A 20,469-nucleotide genomic window follows, 5' to 3' on the forward strand; every position below is an offset into this window, starting at 1 on the left:
TTTTGAGAAAAGACTTTTTATCAATTATATATATATATATATATATATATATATATAAGTACAGTTTTAAATATTTTCTGAATTAAATTATCAATTAAATAAATGTGTTTATTATATTAAAACTTATGTTGCCACACACTGATAATAACCTATCCCGTCTTACTGAGAGGTATCTCACCTCGATATTTATTCTAATATTTTAGGACCGTGGGAGGATCATGCCTAGTGCTCCAAGGAGGGGCGTAGATAGTTTTAAAAGTAAGTACTGGTGAGGGTTAATTTTGTATGTAGAGATGTTTTGTACACCTGGATTTGTAGTAATATTTTAGAGAGCGAATTATGTATATATGATGGCACTAGAACTCTGGTATTGTATTCCGGCTTGGATGTTATGTTTTCGCTGCATATGTGTATTATATGATTGTGATGTTTTTTGTTATAAAAATAAAATATAATATATAAAAAAAATGGTAGAAATATGCGGGCGTTACACTAGGCATACAATAGGGTGGAGTTGAGCTACGTTGTGAGAGTTAGAGTGTCATCTATTTGGCAAAGAATCAAGTGTATCATGTTAGAACCAAACATATGGATGTAAGGTTCCACATGATCCATGAGTTAATTTCTTTAGGTGAACTCGTGCTTGAGAAAGTTAAAACTTCTGAGAATGCAACATATATCTTGATGAAGCCGGTTACCACGGATAAATTCAAGCATTGCTTGGATTTTCTTCATGTCTCCAGTTGCTAGAAAGGAGACGATCCTAACTTAATATCCCAAGGTCAAGGTGGAGCATTGAGTTTATGTTTTCAGTTTTTCCTAAGGGGTGTATCTTCACCAAGGTGGACATTGTTGTGATATGTGGTTTACATACAGAGTGGAAGGCTTGCACAAAGGGAAAACATGATGGAAATCAAGATGTAGTAGGGGAAATTGTCGACAGTAGCCTTGTAACCTTTGATGGTTTGGGGTAGTGTCTGAGAGTTTCTGCTCTCTACTTGAAAACATCGATGGTATGTCACAAACAGTCGACAGTTTGGCTTGGAAACTCAGCACAGATTTTCAAATTTTAAATAAGGGACGTTAAGCTGGTTGTGGGTTTGGAGGGAAAGTCTTTGAGAACTCTATTTATATTTTGTTTATGATATATTTCTAATGGTTGTTTGTATCTTTTACACAAGATAGTAAGAAATACTGTCGATTGATCCCGTGGATGTAGGCATTGCCGAACCATGTAATCCTTTGTGTCTTTTGTTATTACTTTCATATAATCTGTGTGGTTGTATTATTTAGTATGTTCACCGTTGAGTACTGCGATATATTTTGGTGTTATTTTACTGTACATTCGATTTTATACAACAAGACGCATTAAATATGCATTTATAAAAAAAATTACAGATGCATTTACAAATGTGCTACAAATAATTAATGCATTATCCTACTCACAGAATAAAACCTATTATTTACATTGTGGTTGAACATTTAACGTGCACAAGATGATTGACCACATGCAAGCTTGAAGTCTTGAACGAGTTTGATTCAGACAAGGTCATCTATGACATAAATGATTCCAACCGAGATATAACACTGGCTCTATTAAATGTTAGGTTATCGCTTCTTGCTTGTACATAATTCAATGAAAGAAAAACTAACTCTATTAGTAGGTCATTGTAGTGGAAAGGGTCGAAACTTTGACTCTTTATCTTTTAGCTTTTGAAGAGAAAGTATTCTAGTTCAATCTCCATATTTTCAATAGATATGTCTATATTTTTAAAGTTTTAATAATTATTGGTTAAATGAATTATAATTAATTAATTATAATTCAAAAATATAATCAAATAGTTATGTAGCCTATTCTAATATCCTATTCAATTCAACATCATCGAATAAAATCTAGTCCATCAAACAAACACACCATGTACAAAAATTTTCCTTTGATGACCCAAGGAGTCATCATCAATAACTTTTTTAGCTATAAAAGAAGAGAACTTGGTTCACTAGACATCCTAGAGTTTTTTTTCCCGATTTATCCTTTTTTTTAAAAAATATATTAAATAATACATTTTTTTGGGGAAAATAATTCTCAGAATGATTCTAACATAATCTCGCTACTTGATAAATTATGAAATAAATTCTTTTGTGTAATAAATTTTTCTGCGTAATAAATCGAAAAATAAATTCTTTTATGTCAGTGATGAATCTGACAAGAGTAATAAATAGATAATAAATTCTTCTGTGTAATTTTTTATTTATTTATTCATTTACTTTTGTTTTCATTGTCTTGTTCCAATGCCCTATTCAGTCAGAAGTCATTAATGGACTCGATGCCAAAGATAGCAACACCATTATAGGCGGCCATCCCACAACACAACTGCTCTCAAGGAATAAAATTAATTATAGTAATGACTAATGAGTAACAGTTAATGGTTTTAAATAATATTTATTTTTATATTTTTTTTGAAATGACTCCTATTTCGGTATGATCCGCACCTTCCAATTTCGCTTAATTTTTTTTTTCTTGCCATTTCGATTTGCATGTTTGTTCTTCAGCAACATCACAACTTTCTACAATGGGTGAATCTTTATCGCTCCTATCTTTGTGCATGGAAGCAGTGACTAAAGAGACACTCTCTGGTAATCTGAAGGCCGTTGCTCTTTGTGTGCTGCAATAAAGCATGTAAGTAATTATACAATGAAATTATTTTTCTTTTGTGTTTTTGTTTTTCATATTGTGGTTGTAGGTGATGATGCTTTTTCGGAGATATACAATCTTCCCTCGGAGCTGTTCGATTGCTCATTAATGCACTCGCCTCCTCTGACTTTACAGAAGTTATAAGAACAGTTTAGACAAATTATTAGATAAAGAAATTATAACTCATAAAAAACTTAATTAAGCAACGAATTTATGGTTATTTGAATCAATAATTTATTACAAATGATGGATAATCTTTCATTCTCATTTTAAGTTCAAACTTTTTTTTACCATCATAATTTATTTCGTAATATAATAACTAAATTATTTTTAAAATTATAATTTGATAAAATGTTAAGTATTTAAAAAGCTATCACAAAAGTTTTATATTATATATATATTCTCAGTCAATTAATGTATAAATTAATTATAATTTGATTCTGATTAACAAATTTGTATTTGTATGATTTGATCTAAGCTTTAAATAAAAGTTTGCTCTACATTACATGATCTAATGAGTAACTTTTTAATGTTGAAAACTAATATATTACTCATTAGTAATTACTATAATTAATTTTGTTCCTTGGGAGCAGACAGGTTGTGAGATGACCGCCTACAAGGGCGTCGCCGTCGTCGTTGTCTTCGACGTCGAGTTCATTGACGACTTCTAACTGAACAGGGCAGTGGAATAAGACAACGAAAACAAAAGCAAACGAATAAATAAAAAAAAAAAACATAGAAGAATTTATTATCTATTTATTACTCTTGTAAGATTCATCGTTGCCATAATATAACAAAAATCTTTGCTAAACACGATAAAGAGGAGTGGGTGAGTGAGTAGAAGTTTTTTTCCGATTTATCATTTTTTTTAAAAATAATTTTCGAAATAACATGTGGCAAAAGTAAGATTACGTCATGTTATTCTAGGAATTAGTTTGCCAAAAAAAAGTATTATTTAACCTATTTTTTTAAAAAAGAGGATAAATAGGGGAAAAAACTCGGACATTCCATATTGTCACGATCTCAGGGCATTATACTTGCGATCGCTTGTCACATATGGCGTCTAATTTCTTCATGGTAATGTAAGCTACAAAAGTCAGGTCACCGTCATGTGCAGCCTACCCTCGTCCTGCAAATGTCAATGTTTTGTTTCACCACTTCTTCACCTCCGTCTTTTGTAAATCTATTTTATCATTTATTTTTCTTTTAGGAATTTTGTTTCTTCATAGGTTTGGGGATTTGAACTGTGCTGTCAGGGATGTGGATTTCAGTATGTGCGGAAGGAAGCGATCTCGAATTCTTATATTCCCTTTGCAACGATGAAGGAATTTATGCAATCATAAGTGATTTTGATTACAGAGCCTCCGAGATTTTGCAGTCATCTATCCTAGGATTTTGGGTTTTCATGAGCTGGGTTTTGGGGAGATTGCGAGGAGAATTCAATCCAGAGATGTTCTAGGGGAATCCTTCTCTGCCGACCCTTTTTCTTAATCGCTCATGAGCTGAAGGTCGATTCAAAAATCGCGGTGAATTTCATTGCGTTTTAGTTTTCAATCCTTTTCAATCTTCGACGGGCTCTGGATTTGAAGAAGTTGCTTTTCCACTTGTATATATATCATATGTAACAAGAGAAGCTTTTATTTGAATTGTTTTCGAATTCTCTCTCTCTCTCTCTCTCTCTCTTGTTGGGACTCTAAAACTTGGTTTTGAGAGTCTTGCTCGATTGTACTTGCATGGATTGGATCGACTGAGGAAGAAAAGAAGAGAAATTGAAGAGGTTAGGCTAAAAGATGTCGTCAAAGTCGACAAACAAGACGAACTGTTCTAGGAGCAGCTCTTCTCGATCGAGACAATGTGCTCGGGTTGTGGCGCAGATCCCCATTGACGCTAAGCTTCATAGCAACTTCGAGGAGTCGGAGCAGTTATTCGATTACTCCACTTCTGTGAACTTAAATGTCTCAGTTAGTTCCGCTAGTGATGTTCCGTCACCCACTGTATCAGCTTATCTGCAAAGCATGCAGAGAGGAACGTATATCCAACCTTTTGGTTGTATGATTGTAGTTGATGAGCAAAAATTTTCTGTTCTAGCTTTCAGCGAAAATGCCCATGAAATGTTGGAATTGGCCCCTCATGCGGTTCCAAGCATTGAGCAGCAAGAAGCTCTCACTTTTGGAACAGATATCCGCACACTCTTTCAGTCCACTGGTGCTGCAGCCTTGCAGAAAGCTGCCAATTTTGGGGAAGTAAATTTGCTCAATCCCATATTAGTTCATTGTAAGAGTTCTGGTAAGCCTTTTTATGCAATTTTGCATCGAATTGATGTGGGTTTAGTTATAGATTTGGAGCCTGTGAATCCGGATGATGTCCCGGTTACGGCTGCTGGGGCATTGAAATCATACAAGATTGCAGCCAAAGCAATCTCAAGATTGCAGTCTTTGCCGACTGGGAATATATCCCTGTTATGTGATGCGTTAGTTAATGAAGTTAGGGATTTGACGGGTTATGATCGTGTAATGGTGTATAAATTTCACGAAGATGAGCATGGGGAAGTTGTTGCTGAGTGCCGTAGGCTAGACTTAGAACCTTACCTTGACTTGCATTTCCCTGCTACTGATATACCGCAAGCTTCAAGATTTCTCTTCACGAAGAACAGGGTCAGGATTATCTGTGATTGTTTGGCCCCACCAGTTAAAGTAATTCAAGATAAGAGATTGGCTCAGCCAGTGAGTCTTTGTGGATCCACACTGAGGGCACCTCATGGGTGTCATGCACGGTATATGACTAACATGGGTTCCATTGCATCGCTTGTGATGTCCGTGGCTATCAGTGAGGATGATGATGTGATGGAGGGTAATCAGAAAAAGGAAAGGAGGTTGTGGGGTTTGGTGGTTTGCCATAACACAAGGCCTCGATTTGTTCCGTTCCCTCTAAGGTATGCCTGTGAATTTTTGATTCAAGTTTTTGGTGTACAAGTTAACAAGGAAATGGAGTTGGCAGCTCAGTTAAGGGAGAAGCATATTTTGCGGACTCAAACTGTGCTTTGCGACATGCTCCTTAGAGATGCGCCTCTAGGAATTGTTACTCAGTCACCAAATGTGATGGACCTTGTTAAGTGTGATGGAGCTGCATTATACTACAATAAGGAATTTTGGTTGCTTGGTGTCACCCCTACAGAGGCACAAGTGAAAGATATAGCTGAATGGCTGCTTGAGTACCACAGTGGGAGCACAGGCTTGAGCACTGATAGTCTTATTGAAGCTGGTTACCCTGGTGCGTCTATTATTGGTGATGCAATTTGTGGAATGGCGGCCATTAGGATTACTTCAAAGGATTTTCTTTTTTGGTTCCGATCCCACACGGCAAAGGAAATCAAGTGGGGTGGTTCAAAACATGATCCTAATGACAAGGATGATGGAAGGAAGATGCACCCTAGATCATCTTTCAAGGCATTTCTTGATGTGGTTAAGCGACGCAGCTTACCGTGGGAAGATGTGGAAATGGATGCCATCCATTCCCTGCAGCTGATAATGAGAGGATCCTTGCAAGATGACACTGATTCCATAATGACTGTGAAAGTTCCAGCAGTTGAAACTGGGGTACAAATTGGGGATGAAATGCGTATTGTTACTATTACTAATGAAATGATTCGCCTAATTGAAACTGCTTCTGTCCCAATCTTGGCTGTTGATTCCTTTGGTATTATTAATGGGTGGAATACCAAAGCAGCTGAACTAACAGGATTGATTGTGCAACAAGCTGTCGGCATGCCCTTTGTTGATCTTGTTGAGAATGATTCAATTGATGTCTTGAAGAACATGCTTTCCTTGTCTTTGCAAGGTGACACAACACCTTTTGATTTATTGTTGACTAATTTGCATGCCATATGGTCATTTCCACAGTAACGTAGTAGAGTTGTGACCGGGTTTTTAGATCTGCACATAAGTATTTGAATATGTGATTGGGCAATTTGAGCAAGGCTGCTCTAAGCATTTGTTAATATGTATAGCTGTGCTCAGAGCTGAATAAATATATTGCTAGATATGTATCAACTAGTAGTAGAGATAAAATAAATGACTTGGCATGCATGTTACATTAAAGGGGCATCTGGCATGGGGTATCTATGCATTTATATTTTTCTGAATATTTAACTTGGTTGATCCAAACAAGCTGATTTGTTGTGCGTTGATTGTGTTGGTTTGGATGCCACTTATTAACTCACCTGGTTAATGCATAAAATAAAATATATACATTTTTTTTATTGCTTGCTCATCCCATTGTGTGCATATGATTAATCCAGTCATAACATGCCTTTTTCATTTCATTTTATCACGTTTGGTTCACATAATGGAAAGGGTTAGGAATGGAATAACTGTTGTATAGGGAAAGTTTGTGTCATTTTAAGGAAAGCAACCACAAAAACTGGTAATATTCCAAAAAATACGCTATAGTTATACTTTTTTGCTTTGGAGTCATGTCCTGTGCCTGTCACTTGTTATATCTGTATGCAGTAATAACATTTTGTTGAAGAAAGATACAGTTGTTAAATTTCTATGTTATTTTTAATCATCTGCTTTTCCAAATGTCATGTGGTTTCAAGTTTACAAAAGTTGTTTTCAACTGCTTGTATGGTTCCAAGTTTTATATGTCCAAGTGGTTGATTCTGGATCTCTGTCTGGCCTAATGCTAAACTCACAGGTATAGAAGAGAGAAATGTTGAAATCAAACTCAAATCATTTGGTTGTCAGGAGCACAATGGTCCTGTGGTCTTGGTGGCTAATTCGTGTTGTAGCCGAGATATAAAGGAAAACATTGTTGGGGTTTGCTTTATTGGTCAAGATGTGACAGGGCAGAAGCTGATTATGGACAAATATACCCGTATCCAAGGTGATTATGTTGGAATTGTACAGAGTCCAAGTGCACTTATTCCTCCAATATTTATGACGGATGAGCATGGCCAATGTTTTGAGTGGAATGACGCTATGCAAAAGTTGTCTGGTTTGAAGAGGGAAGAAACCATTGACCGGATGCTTCTTGGAGAGGTCTTTACAGTCAGCAATTTTGGTTGTCGGGTCAAAGATCAAGACACATTAACAAAGCTTAAGATATTTCTGAACAGTGTGATTGCTGGACAGGATGTAGATAAATTGTTATTTGGGTTCTTTGATCAGATAGGTAAATATGTTGAAGCTTTGGTTTCTGCAAACAGAAGAACTGATGCAGATGGAAGGATCAATGGGGTTTTGTGCTTTTTGCATGTGGCTAGTCCAGAGCTCCAATATGCCATGCAGGTGCAGAGGATATCAGAACAAGCTGCAGCAAATAGCACAAAGCAGCTGGCATATATTCGTGAGGAAATCAAAAGGCCTCTAAATGGGATAATGTTTATTCAGAATCTAATGGAGTCTTCTGATTTGAATGAAAAACAGAAACTTCTTCTGAAGACTAGCACATTGTGTCGGGAACAATTGGGCAAGATTATTGATGACTCTGATATTGAAAGTATTGAGGAGTGGTATGACTCTTTTTACTTATAGTTTTTTTGTGTTCCTTAATATAATTAATTAGTTTGCTTGATTCAATTCAGAATTAGATGATGGGATCCATTTTTTTAATTGGACTTGGAAATATCATTACATTCATGTTCATTAAGGATATGTGGACTTCATTGGTTATTTTACTGCATATAACCAAGGTCTTAAATTTCAATTTCGATTCAAATTTCAAAGCTCCAAAAGTATGGAAATTTCAACAGAAATTTTAATTTCGATTTGAAAAAATAATGGAAATTAATAGTAAAACATGGAATTCTTTGTGAAACTTTAGAAATGGTTAACAAGCATAATAACATAAGTTTTAGGACTAATATATTATGAATTAAATACATATATGTTTTGTATGAGGTTGAAAAGTTGTAAAATAGTATGTGTATCAAACATGTTTGTAAGATAATGTACATTAAACATATTCAGTTAATACAAATGAAATTCATAAATCATTTAAATATTATTTATTATAAAAATAATGATAATTTAGACATGAATGATTAAATAAAATGTTACTGTAGGTTTATTTATTTTTATATAATTTCAAAAGCACTTGTAATAATATTTCGTTTCGATAAAATAAATAAAATAGATTAAAAGAGAAATTTCAGTTCACTCCTAAATCTCTCATTTGAATTCTGATGAAATTTCATTGTATAGATAAAATTTCAACAAGTTTCGTTAAAATTTCGAGATTTCGATAAATTTCGGATGATTCGCTGAGATTTTGACGGAAATTATGCAAGACGGAAATCGACTGCCATTTCGATTTCGAGGGTGATGGAAATCGGAAATTTCGACAATTTCATGGAAATTTAAGACCATGCTTATAACTTGGTGCAGGCCAGTGGCACTAGAAGGGTGAGTGTAATGTAAATTGTTTAGGGATTTTTTTTTTTTTTTTTTGTATTTAGGTTTTGCATTGATACATGTTTTGTGGTCTAGTGCACTGTCTTAAAAGTTTGAGCAGGCAAGTGCAAATGGATTTGAGTCTTCAGAATGGCTACTTCATGTTAAAATTCTGAAGACCCCTCTAACATCCCCACTGAGTGGGATTAGAATTAGGTTATGGCCGTTCAGCTTTCATGGCATGCAGGATTAACAAGTGAAATGCGTGAAGCTTCTGTAAGATTTCAGATCAAGATGTGGCAGTGTGTACAGCCTGGATATACAAAAAATGACATTTTTGGTGTCATAGTCTTTCATGTACATGGAGGGAAGCTCTGAGAGGTTGTTGACTATAAAATTGTTGCCTGCTGGCTATGGTGAAGATGCATTAGTGTTGTGGAAGATCTCATTAAATCAAATTGGTGTGAAATTTTTTAGTTTTTTGTGATTTGCACTGTTGTGGCAATAGTATGAAAGTTAATGAGCTTAATTACTATTAAAGATGATATTAAACATCAGTCCATCTCAATATGTCTAGCGAGTTAAAATAAAATAAAGAAGTATTTACTAAGAGTCACCATACAAGTGGGAAAAAGGTTCAGTGATGACACAGGTGAGAAGACAGGAATTGGTACAATTCAAAGGTGTGAAATCTGGGCAGAAGTTCTGGAAGAGCCATATTATAGTTGGAAGGGTAGTTTTATCTCATGCTTGAGCAAAGACGTGAGGGGGGAGAGGGGAGTCTGTGTTGTATGTAATGGATATTCTATAAAGGAAAACAAGGCAATCTCCTAGAAGCTTAAGCATGAGAGAGAATATCATTGGTTTCATTAATATCCTCCTCATATAAATATGCACCTCTGATTGGAAAACCTTTTAATCGATGTTAGATTTTGATATTCAATGAAGGTGGACAAGGGAGTTGTCGATAGTGGTTTGTTCTTGGAGCTTGATTTATTAAATGACTCCCAATGAGCAATTCATTCGTGTTCATCTTGAAGCATTATTTCTTTTGTACATGGTCATTGGTTTCATTAATATCCTCCTAATATTAATATGCACGTTTGATTGTAAAACTTGTTAATCAATGTTAGATTTTGATATTCAATGAAGGTGGACAAGGGAGTTGTCGATAGTGGTTTGTTCTTGGAGCTTGATGCATTAAATGACTCCCAATGAGCAATTCATTCATATTCATCTTGAAGCATTATTTCTTTCATACATGGGTTAGATTAAAGAATGTGATATTAAGACAGGTGAGGGGGAAGAAGAACTCCATACTGGACATGCAAGGGAGTTAAATCAACCAGACACACAGTGTCAACAAAAATCTTATCCTTCAAATCCCTAATTCTCATTGGGATATCCGGGAATCCCTTTTTTTTTTTTTTAAATGCTTTTTTTTTACCTTTTTTTTTTTTTTGTGCAAAAAGGGGAATTCAATGCAAAGAAATAGAAAGGAAAAGACAAGAAGCTAATAAAAATTTGATTGAGTCATGCTGGACCAGTTAGTTTTAATACCTAGAGATGGATGAACAATTTGCTCTTTTGAATGATTATTTACAAATTTTCAAGATTTTGGTAGATCATTATGTGTTGAACCTTCATTTGTTGGCTCATCAAATTTATTCAAGGTTTCATTTATGTTCAAGTTGTTTTGAAGTTCTTCAAGTTCATCTAGATAATCACCAAAGTTATTCTTTGTTATGGGAAAAGTTACAACTAATATTTTCGTTATAAACTCTAAGTTTTACTAGTTGATGAATCGCCAAGAAATATTCCTTTATCTGATTTTGCATCAAATTTATCAAGGTTATCTTTTGTGTTCAATATGAATCATTTACAACCAAAGACAGTAAAGTATTTTATGGTGCCTTTTGTTTTATGCCAAAGTTAATAAATTGTTTTCTTGATTATAGGTCTTATTAGAACCTTATTTAACAAATGGCATGATGTATTTACCACTTTGGCCCAGAATTATTTGGGTAAATTATATTTATTAAGCATTGTTATAGCCATTTCTTGAAGGGTTATATTTTTCCTTTGTACAAATCATTTTGTTGGGATGGTTTAGGTGCTGAAAAATTATGCTGACATTCATTATCATTATGAAAATATTCAAATTCAATATTATCAACTTCTTCGCGATGATCACTTCTTATGTTGGTTGTTTGATGCCCCTTTTCTTTTTAAACTATTTTACATAATTTCTTGAAAGCACTTGAAGCTTCATTTTTATGAGCAAGAAATAACACCCTAGTAGATCTAGAATAGTCATCAACTGTCACAAAACCATATTACCACTCAAACTAACATTTCTAAGAGGTCCAAACAAGTCTGCATGTAAGAGTTGTAAAGGTGTAGAAATATTAACCAAGTTGTTATGCTTGATGCTAGTTTTAATTTGTTTTCTTTTTTGATATGGTTCCCAAATTTTATCTTTTCCAAATTTGATGTTAGGAATTCATTTTAACTAATTCATATCGAGGAGTTTAGGTAAGTATGCATGCTGCAATGCCCTGCTCTACGATGCAACAACCATGAACCATCATTCACAACAGATATAACATTTCACATTTTGATTAATCAAATCATTCAAATAAAGAACATACATATTTTTTTTTTCCTCTTTTAGAAACAAAAATGTTTGATTATTTATTTACAATTATTGCAAAACATTGGTTTGAAAAACACAAGGTAACCCTGATCACATAATTGACTAATAATAAGCAAATGATGTTTTAAACCTTTAACAAGTAATACATGTCAATGACTATGAGTTCTTGCCAACATTACCTATGCCAAGGATTGTACTTTTTCCATGGTCTCCCTATGTAACACTTCCCCCTTTCTTCTTGGTGAGAGTGAGAAACATAAGAGTAGTCTCTTGTCATTTGCCTTGTGAATCCACTAAGCAATAACCATTTTCTTGAATTGAACTAAGAGTTCAAGTAAACCTACAATCACAATCGCATAAACTTTTGGTACACAAATTTTCTTGAATCAATGTGTTATTGGGGTTTTGCCTAGGAGTCAAACCCTTTTAGTGTAGCATAGTGCTATGTGTTTGGTCTCTTTTGTACCCAATCTTTTAAACACTAGTATATCTATTTTCCTTAATGGAACAAGTGAAAGGGTAATGCCCATTTCTACCACAAAAGTTGCATTTCACAAATGTAATAGTCAATTGTGTAGCTTTCACAAAATAATTTTTGTATGACTTTTTTTTTTTTTGGGGAATGATTATATTTATACCCAATTCTGACTTTGTCAAAGACACAGTTTTGACTAGATAATGTATTGTCAAATTTATCCTTGATTTTGAAATGACATGGTAAAGTTCATCAACCTTCCTTTCCAAATTCTCATTCCCCAATTGCAACTCATTGTTAGGAGGATAAGGCTCAATGTTAGCTTTCAAGTCCTCATTTTCCCTCTCCAAAAGCTTATTTTCATTAGATAGAACGTTTAATTTCTACGTTCTTTAAATTTATGACCGATGGTCAAGATCATTATTTATTTCGTAAGTGGATTCATCATCATTAGAAGAGTTGCATACCTCTTATTTGTCCTTATAGCCATGAGACAAAGATTAGTTACTTCATTATTGGAGTCCGCAATTGATGTTTCTATCCTCCCAAATGGCACTTAGTACCTCCTTGATGAGCATCCTCTTCTCCTTTTTGAGCTTGGGACAATTTGATCTAACATGTCCCAACTTCTTACACTCATAGAAAATGATTGGAACTTTCTTGCTCAATTCTCCTTTCTTTTCCTGTTTCATGTTCTTGACAAATATTTTGAATGTCTCTCCTTTATATTCATCTTTTCTTGATAAATCTTTTGAATTTCCAGTAATGAGTGCCACGTCCTCATCACCATTCTCTTGCTTCTCCTTCATAACTCTTTCAAAAAGGCAAGAGCAAGTGTCTTTCTCTACTTAGTAACCACCTTCTTTGCCTCCATTTTGCAGGCTAGTAGAGACCTAAGCAACTCATTCAAGGGGAGTGCTTCATGGTTCTTTGCTCGCAATCACTTTAACATCCCTTGAGATTGGTAAGATTTCTAAATCTCACCACAAGCTCATAGTGTACAATTTACCAAAAGATTTCAAGGTAGTTATAATATGGGTAAAATCGTTTGAACTGGTAATTAAAATTTTCTCATTGGCTGATTTTGAACATCTCAAACTCATGAACAAGCATGTTTACTTTAGACAATTTTACTCTATTTGTTCATGAGGCTCATGCCAAATTTACTTAGTTGTATGACTAGTTGAAACTTTATTAAATTCACTTCAGACTAAGCCACAAAACAAGGTATTCATAGTTTTAGCACTAACAATATGCATGGATCTTTCATCTTCATTCCACTTATTTCTAGGTTTAGGCTTGGTCTCACCATTTTCCACCATGGTCAGGAGAGTATATCCATCTTGGATAATATCCCAAAGTTCAAAGTTGAATATTCTAATCTTGTAATTGGTAAAATCATTACAAATAGTGGTGGTCTATTGGTGGATTGCCTCTGTTAAGGTGATTTTTTTTGTTGTCCTAGATCATTCTAATGATTAAGCCAAGTAGAAACAGACTTAGTTCTAATGCCAATTGTTATTCCAAAAGTAACCCAAGAGAGGGTGTGGGGGGTGGACCATGTGGTGGTCTGGGTCTAATTAAAAATTAGGGCTTAATTGGAAATTAATGCATACGCAAAGAACTCCAGAAAATTTACAAAAAAGAAAGCAATAAAGAAATAAGGGCGAAGAAGCACAAACTCTTTATAGTGGTTTGGCTATCCCAAGCCTACCTCCATTCTCTTAGTCACCTTGAGGTTTCATTGTACTCGCTTCTAATTACAAACCCCTTACTTTCACCAAAACAAGGTTGCCAAAGATTACAATAGGAATAAATGTAATGAAAATCCTTGCAAGGAGGTGTATACAAATGGAAGAGTAGCTGTGAGTCAAAAAGTCTCAAAGAAAGATTAAGTTATGGCACAATTTTTTGGAAGTTTCTCATTTTGAAGATGGTGAGTGAAATAAGATCCTAAGAAGAGATTTCAGAGTAATAAGCTTAGAAAATATGTTCATAATTGTCTAGGTACTGTTCTTTTGGGCTTAGAGGGTATATAGGTTTAGCGATTGAAGTGTATGTTTTATCGGTTATTGTGTGTCAATCTATTCTATCAATCAACCTACCACTTGGAACAATTGACCCGTTAACTGGTCATTAATGTGCAGCATGACAATTCTCTTAGAATTGGTCCACCTTTCTTCCAAGGCCAGTCGATCCATTCCAACCGACAGTCAACTGTCCAAGCACGCTGCCATGGTCCCAATGGGGCGGTCATCTGACTAGGAGTTTATTTTCTCTTCTTTGATAATTTGTGCCTTAAAATTGCAAAAAGCATGGAGTTAAAGCCCATAACAACTACGAATGAAAGAATTACAAAAGCAAAGTTGTAAATAAAAGTTCTTCAAGATCTATCAAGACTCCATTTGAATCACTTAGAAACCTGTTGAAATATATCAAATTCAAAGCCTTTATTTCGAATAGTTTGTTATCATCAGAAGTTAGTTAATGAGACCTTGGGGTTCACACAGTAAATACTACGAACTGGGCCCTTAGTCTCTGTCCGAAACTTCTAATCTCAACCCTTCATTTTTTAAAAGGCCACATGCTGCTCTTACCTATATGCTTTAATTAGTTTTAAGTTGTTTCCTTGTTTTCCTTAAATTTTTTTTTTTTCTGGCTCTCTGATTAGTAGTTATGTTTCTAGTACTAGTCACATGGCTAGCACGTGACCTTTTAATGACATTAGGTGGCTAAGATTAGATTGGGGTTTATTTATATTTAAGGGTTAGGACTAGAGAGCTGCTATAGCACTTGTATAAATAGCCCTTCAAGACAGTTTCATGAACCAAATTATATATAGCAATGAAAATTCAGAATATTTTCAAGTTTAACCCTTATTTCCTGTTCCGGAATTATTCCTTCTCAATTTTTAGCTTCTGTTTTCTGACTTCTCTTGCTTAAACTGTCATTGAGACACTGGATACCTGCTTTCTTAAGGTGAGGGAGATACCTGCAGTCACAGATGACATCTCAAGTGGGGTCAGGCCAGCTTGGACTTTGGCATTGCTTTAAGCTTATTCCTTAATACTAATCTTTAAGAGTTTCAGTTTTTATTTTCCCTTTATGGTCAGTTTGGCTCAAGGATTTTACTTGAGAAAAAGAAAGGAAAGGAAAATAAGGAGGAAACTCATTTTCTATTGTATTTTCTTTCTATATTAAATTCAATTAAGAATGAAAGTTTATTTGTATATGATCAAAAATTGAGAAAAACTAAATATTAATGATATATATAAAAAAAAAACTAAATATCAAAATTTTGTTCATGAATTTGATATATTTTTCATTTTCTTTCTTACTTTCCTCAATAACCAAACATGAAAATGTAGATTCCTTGATATTTTCCTTTCTTTTCCCTAATATTTTCCAAGTTCTAAAGGGGGCCTTAAAGAATTTGTCTTACATGAACATCATTGTAATTGAACTTATAATTTACATTGCTCTTCCAACTTTTAAATCCATATAGGTGTGGGCACTATTCTTGCATTGGTCCTGTCATTGTTTTTGTTCTGAACGTAATTTGACAAAGTCTGCTCCCTGAATGGTATATGGCTTAATGCTCTTCCAAATTTTAATGCATTTTACTTTTGGATCTAGGGAAAGTTCTGTTCAGATTATATATATATTGTGAATTTTGTCGATAGTTTGTTTGGACAGCTTTTATAATGTATTTTTTCACTTGGATTCCTTTTTCTATTCTCCTTTCTTGCTTATAAAGGAAAAGTCTTAATCACTTGTAAATTTTTCTGAAAAATTTATGCAATTTTGTCACCCATCTGCAGCTATATGGAGATGAATTCTGTTGAATTTAACCTTGGGGAAGCTCTGGAAGTTGTCATAAGTCAAGTTATGATTTTGAGCCACGAACGTCAGGTGCAATTCATTCATGAGTCACCTTCTGAAGTGTCGTCCATGTGTTTATATGGTGACAACTTAAGGCTTCAGCAAATTCTCTCAGATTTCTTGACAAATGCACTCCTATTCACCCCAGCATTTGAAGGATCATCAGTTGTACTCAGGGTGATCCCCAAAAAGGAAAGCATAGGGAAAAAGATACATATTGCTCATCTTGAATTTCAGTAATTCTCAGTTTACACTCTCAAAATGTTTTTTTTTTTTATTACTTGATTTTTTATGCAATGTAATATGCTTGCCTGTTGACTTTTAAACGGAAAAGTTTCTCAACTTTGTCAAAATAGAATAACAACAATATCTGTGCTTCCAGCTGCCAGGGAAACATAATACAATGATTTAACATGCATCAATCTGAAACAGTTGTTTAGAATAAAAGAAATCAGTACGAAAATTTATCTCTGATTGTGCCATTAACATCGCAGGATCATCCACCCATCACCTGGAATCCCCGAAGATTTAATTCAAGAGATGTTTCACTATAATCGAAGTGCCTCACGGGAAGGCCTGGGTCTGTACATCAGCCAGAAGCTTGTCAAGATCATGAATGGCACTTTACAGTATCTTAAAGAGGCAGAGACATCATCTTTTGTTATTCTTGTAGAATTTCCATTGGCTACACAGGATTGATCACCAGTTGGTATATAGAGTATGATGAATATGCTAACATGTTCAAACTGCAGAAAACTAGAGTTGATCCTCCTTCTCGGGACCTGCCATCTCAGCAAAATGAGTGCCTATATGGAGGCCAGGGAGCAGAACTTTGAACCAATCCGACATGGTAATATGGTATACTGAAAATTGCAAATCTAGTGTTTGTAGCAGGTTTATCCAAAGTCTGTAAAAATGAGAACATGGTAAGTTCACTATGTAGTTTTCATGGCCTCCAGTCTTTCTATTCTCTTCCATCATTCTGTATCATCTTTACGTCTTATTTTTTTTTTTTGTCCATAGTAATAATTCAATCAATTGTTGCATTTAAAGTTGAAATCTATGTAAGAAGAACGTTGTGACAATAAAAAAAATTGTCAATTTAGTGTATTACTGGGTTATTGATTTATATTCATTGAACAAGTATGCCCGCGAATAAATTTTGAAGTTCTGAATGTCCCTGAATATTCCAAAATCTATCCTTTATTTTGAAGAAGTAACAATCATTGTTGTTCAGATCTTATTTCAGCAGACAATTTTTGAAATTCCTAATGCCCCTGAAGTTGTCCTGAAGATGAAAATTACAAGGAACATGAGTTGGCATTCAAGGCTTGACAGAAAAGCATAGAAAAGCTTAACACTTGTTCAGATCATAATTTCCTTTTCACACAGTAAGAATTCATTTTCTCATAACCTATGCATAGAAAAGCATGGTAGTCCCTTGTCACATTAAATATCCAATTCATTGATCATAACCTGTAAATGATAAATGAAAAATTTTAACAGGTAGCTTAACACTTGTCTGGAAACATTTACTGTATTTACCGCATTGACTTATTTGTAAAAATTCTCAGTACATCATACTTTCGATGCCATCATACTTATTTGTAAACATTTACTGTATTTACCGCATTAACTAGTGGTTGGCAAGTTTATTGCTTCAGATTTGGAATAGAAACATCTATACTCTTTTTAATATATAATGGTTGAGATGCCAAACAATTTTCTTTAATTTTTGGATCGAAGTGCAGGCAGTTTTCTGGGTAGAACTTTTTGTTATGATCCTTGCAATCCCTACAACTCTGCTGTGGAAATATTCCCATGTGCTTTATGTAGGGAACTTATGCAGAAGATCTCTTCCCTCTCCCTTTGACTTGTGCACAAGGTTTGCTTGGCTTGCCAAGTAAGATTGTTCTGCATGCTCTGACATCCTGATTTTCACTGTGCAACTTTGACCTCCTCCAAATAGTTATTTCTAATTGTCTACACTGGCAGTTACCCCTATGCTTCTTCCCTATCCTGGCTGTGTAAATGTATGAACCTTTCAGGTTTTGCTCAGTTGTGAAAGCAGTGCTGCGAAGACTGCCGTGCTCTTCAGTTCTGCTGCTGTGTGAAGGTCCTGCACTATTAGTTTTTTCCCAAAAAAAGGCCTTCCTCTGTTCTTGTATTGGTTCTATCTCTGTCTTTTTCACCCTCTATGTTTTGTTTTTTTTTTTCCTGTGCTTGCTTATGTTGTGTTCTTAATAAAAATTCAATGCTCTTCCTAATTTTTTTTTCTTTTCTTTTTTAGTTTGAATCAGTTCATTTATTTATTAGAAGTATTTGTAAGCTCTGAAATAGTTTATAGTTTACTCTTTTCTTTCTGTTTTTTTATTTAAAATTTTTAAAATTTTCATGAAAATTTTCTGAAAAATTGTTGTGAAGCCAGATGAAATCATAGGTAACTGCTATGCTACAAGATTTTATTCACTTCAGCTCTGGTTACGTACTCCCAGTTTCCAAGATAGCTGATTTACCATGTTTCAGGTCATTGTCAGGGGCAGGATGCTAAATTCAATTAAAAGTTTCAGATGCTTTCGAGTTATTGCAGTCATTCACTATATCTTTTCATCATGGTTACAACTTTCTGGTTGCAGACTCTCCCATTTTTTATGAGGCCTAAAAAATTGCTTCAATGGAGAATGATGAATATTTTCCCTACATGCGAGGGAGACCAGGGGCTTTGGGCTGGTGTGGATTCTGACTGCCCCCTTCCAAGCCTAGTGAATTCCCCTTGTATACAATGTTAAGCAGTTATTGTTTTGGTCTTCTCTTTAATTTAGCCCCTGTATAAAATAAAATTGTAGCTTGCTCCCCTAATTCCATTTTTTAATTACACTTATGTGGGAATTTCGATGTGCTATGTACTTTTCCCCTGCAAGGCATAAATCCTGCATCTTCCCCTGCTACTCGTCCTATTTGCAGTTGTTTTCTTTTAATATTTCCACTCTGATTGTAGGTCTCCTGAAATCAGGCAGGTTTCAGCTGGATTTGGAAAAATGGCTCGGAGCGGAGTAGATTATTTTCATCATCTGCTGGCGAAATATGTACCACTCTTGGGAACGTCAGTTAATGGGGTAAGGTTTCTCACTGAAGTTTTATGGTGTGTGCGTGGGTGAGTGGGTGTGGGTGTGTAGATCAACCATTAATCATGTGAGTTTTGATGTCAGGATGTTTAGGACCAGTTTTATTTTTTTATTCATTTTTGCTCAACGCGACCCTCGGAGCAAAATGCCAATATTGTTTGTTCATGGGAAAATCTGATTTTGGTACTGGGTTTTAATCAGAGGCTTAGAGAGGATTCCCCCCCCCCCCTCTTTTCGTGTGGCCCGGGGGGTACAAGCGAAGAAAAAAAAGGTTTATTGGATTTATTCAGTGTTTTATGAATGCTATTAGTATTCCTTTGATAGCTCAGTCCAACCCAATTTCGTTTCAATTATATCATGTCCAAATGTGGTGTCATTAAGTTATTATGTCTCCCCCTTGTTTGCACAATGTTGTAGTTATGTTGTTCCCTCTGCAAAATGTTATTTCGGCTAATTTATAATAAAATATTGGTTAGTTCTCTTCTGTTTGATGCCAAATGGAGCTGTTTCTTTTACTGGACTGGATGGATATCATGCAGTGACAAACTGCCATGCTGGTCAGTGATGTTGAAATATGAATTATGGATTATTTGCTTTGGGAATAACTAAACAGAACTTTTGACCTGTTAGTAGGGCTATGCATTTGATTGGTATGATTAATTCAGCATATTAACAAACCAATTGAAAAAAAAATTGATTAGTGGAGGTCATATGGAACTAAACCAAATAGGGGTTCCTACCGAAACACCAACTGAACTGAATTAACTAAACACCTAATAAGTTAATTCGTCTAATTGAATGATAACTATCCAAATAAACCTTCACTTGGACCCAATTTAATTCGATTATTTCACAGCAACCACTGCTTTTTTCCTGTTCCCTCTCAAGTTCACATGCTTGCTGGTCATTTTGCTGTGACAGACGATGATCTGGCCTCAGGAAAGGTGAATAACATAAAAATTTTTCTCCTCTAGTATCATCGGTTAAGATCTAAAGACCTAATGAATAAAATTAGTCAGTGTAGGTCTACAATTCACTAGTGTACATGCATGTTCAAGATAAAACACTTTTCGTGGGAAGTTCTAAATATTTTTTGACAATATTTGTGCTTCAAGCACTATAGAATCGAAGTTAACTCGTTAAAGATTGAACAATAGACTACTGTAACTAGGCATGCAGTCAACAACTCCACGGTCAATATTGCCATGCATTTATTAGATTCCAACTCCATCTGTTAACATGGTTAA

The 20,469-nt window shown here is 34.8% G+C and overlaps 1 protein-coding gene across 4 annotated transcripts; it reads left to right on the forward strand.

The window, feature by feature from the left end:
• The first annotated feature begins 3,701 nt into the window (after positions 1-3,701).
• Positions 3,702-19,706, forward strand: LOC131149246 (phytochrome C). Of its 4 annotated transcripts, XR_009135182.1 has the most exons (6): positions 3,720-6,529; positions 7,388-8,204; positions 16,037-16,333; positions 16,592-17,023; positions 17,381-17,488; positions 19,096-19,706. XR_009135182.1 is itself a non-coding variant. In XM_058099521.1 (4 exons), exons 1-4 carry the CDS (start codon positions 4,483-4,485, stop codon positions 16,794-16,796), a joined length of 3,366 nt encoding a protein of 1,121 aa, XP_057955504.1. In that variant the 5' UTR covers positions 3,702-4,482; the 3' UTR covers positions 16,797-17,207. The 4 variants fall into 4 exon arrangements, 1 of the variants encoding a protein (XP_057955504.1); XR_009135180.1 differs by having other exon boundaries at positions 17,381-19,706; XR_009135181.1 differs by lacking the exon at positions 17,381-17,488.
• The last annotated feature ends 763 nt before the right edge of the window (positions 19,707-20,469 follow it).

This window comes from Malania oleifera, chromosome 2 (genome assembly GCF_029873635.1).
Source record: "Malania oleifera isolate guangnan ecotype guangnan chromosome 2, ASM2987363v1, whole genome shotgun sequence".
Classification (NCBI taxonomy): Eukaryota; Viridiplantae; Streptophyta; class Magnoliopsida; order Santalales; family Ximeniaceae; genus Malania; species Malania oleifera.

Excerpts from the sequence above, each read along its gene's own strand:
- LOC131149246 (XM_058099521.1), top strand. The coding sequence starts at position 4,483 with ATGTCGTCAAAGTCGACAAACAAGACGAACTGTTCTAGGAGCAGCTCT. Across the intron at positions 8,205-16,036 it reads ATTGAAAGTATTGAGGAGTG|CTATATGGAGATGAATTCTG; the intron begins GTATGACTCTTT and ends ACCCATCTGCAG. Across the intron at positions 16,334-16,591 it reads ATTGCTCATCTTGAATTTCA|GATCATCCACCCATCACCTG; the intron begins GTAATTCTCAGT and ends TTAACATCGCAG.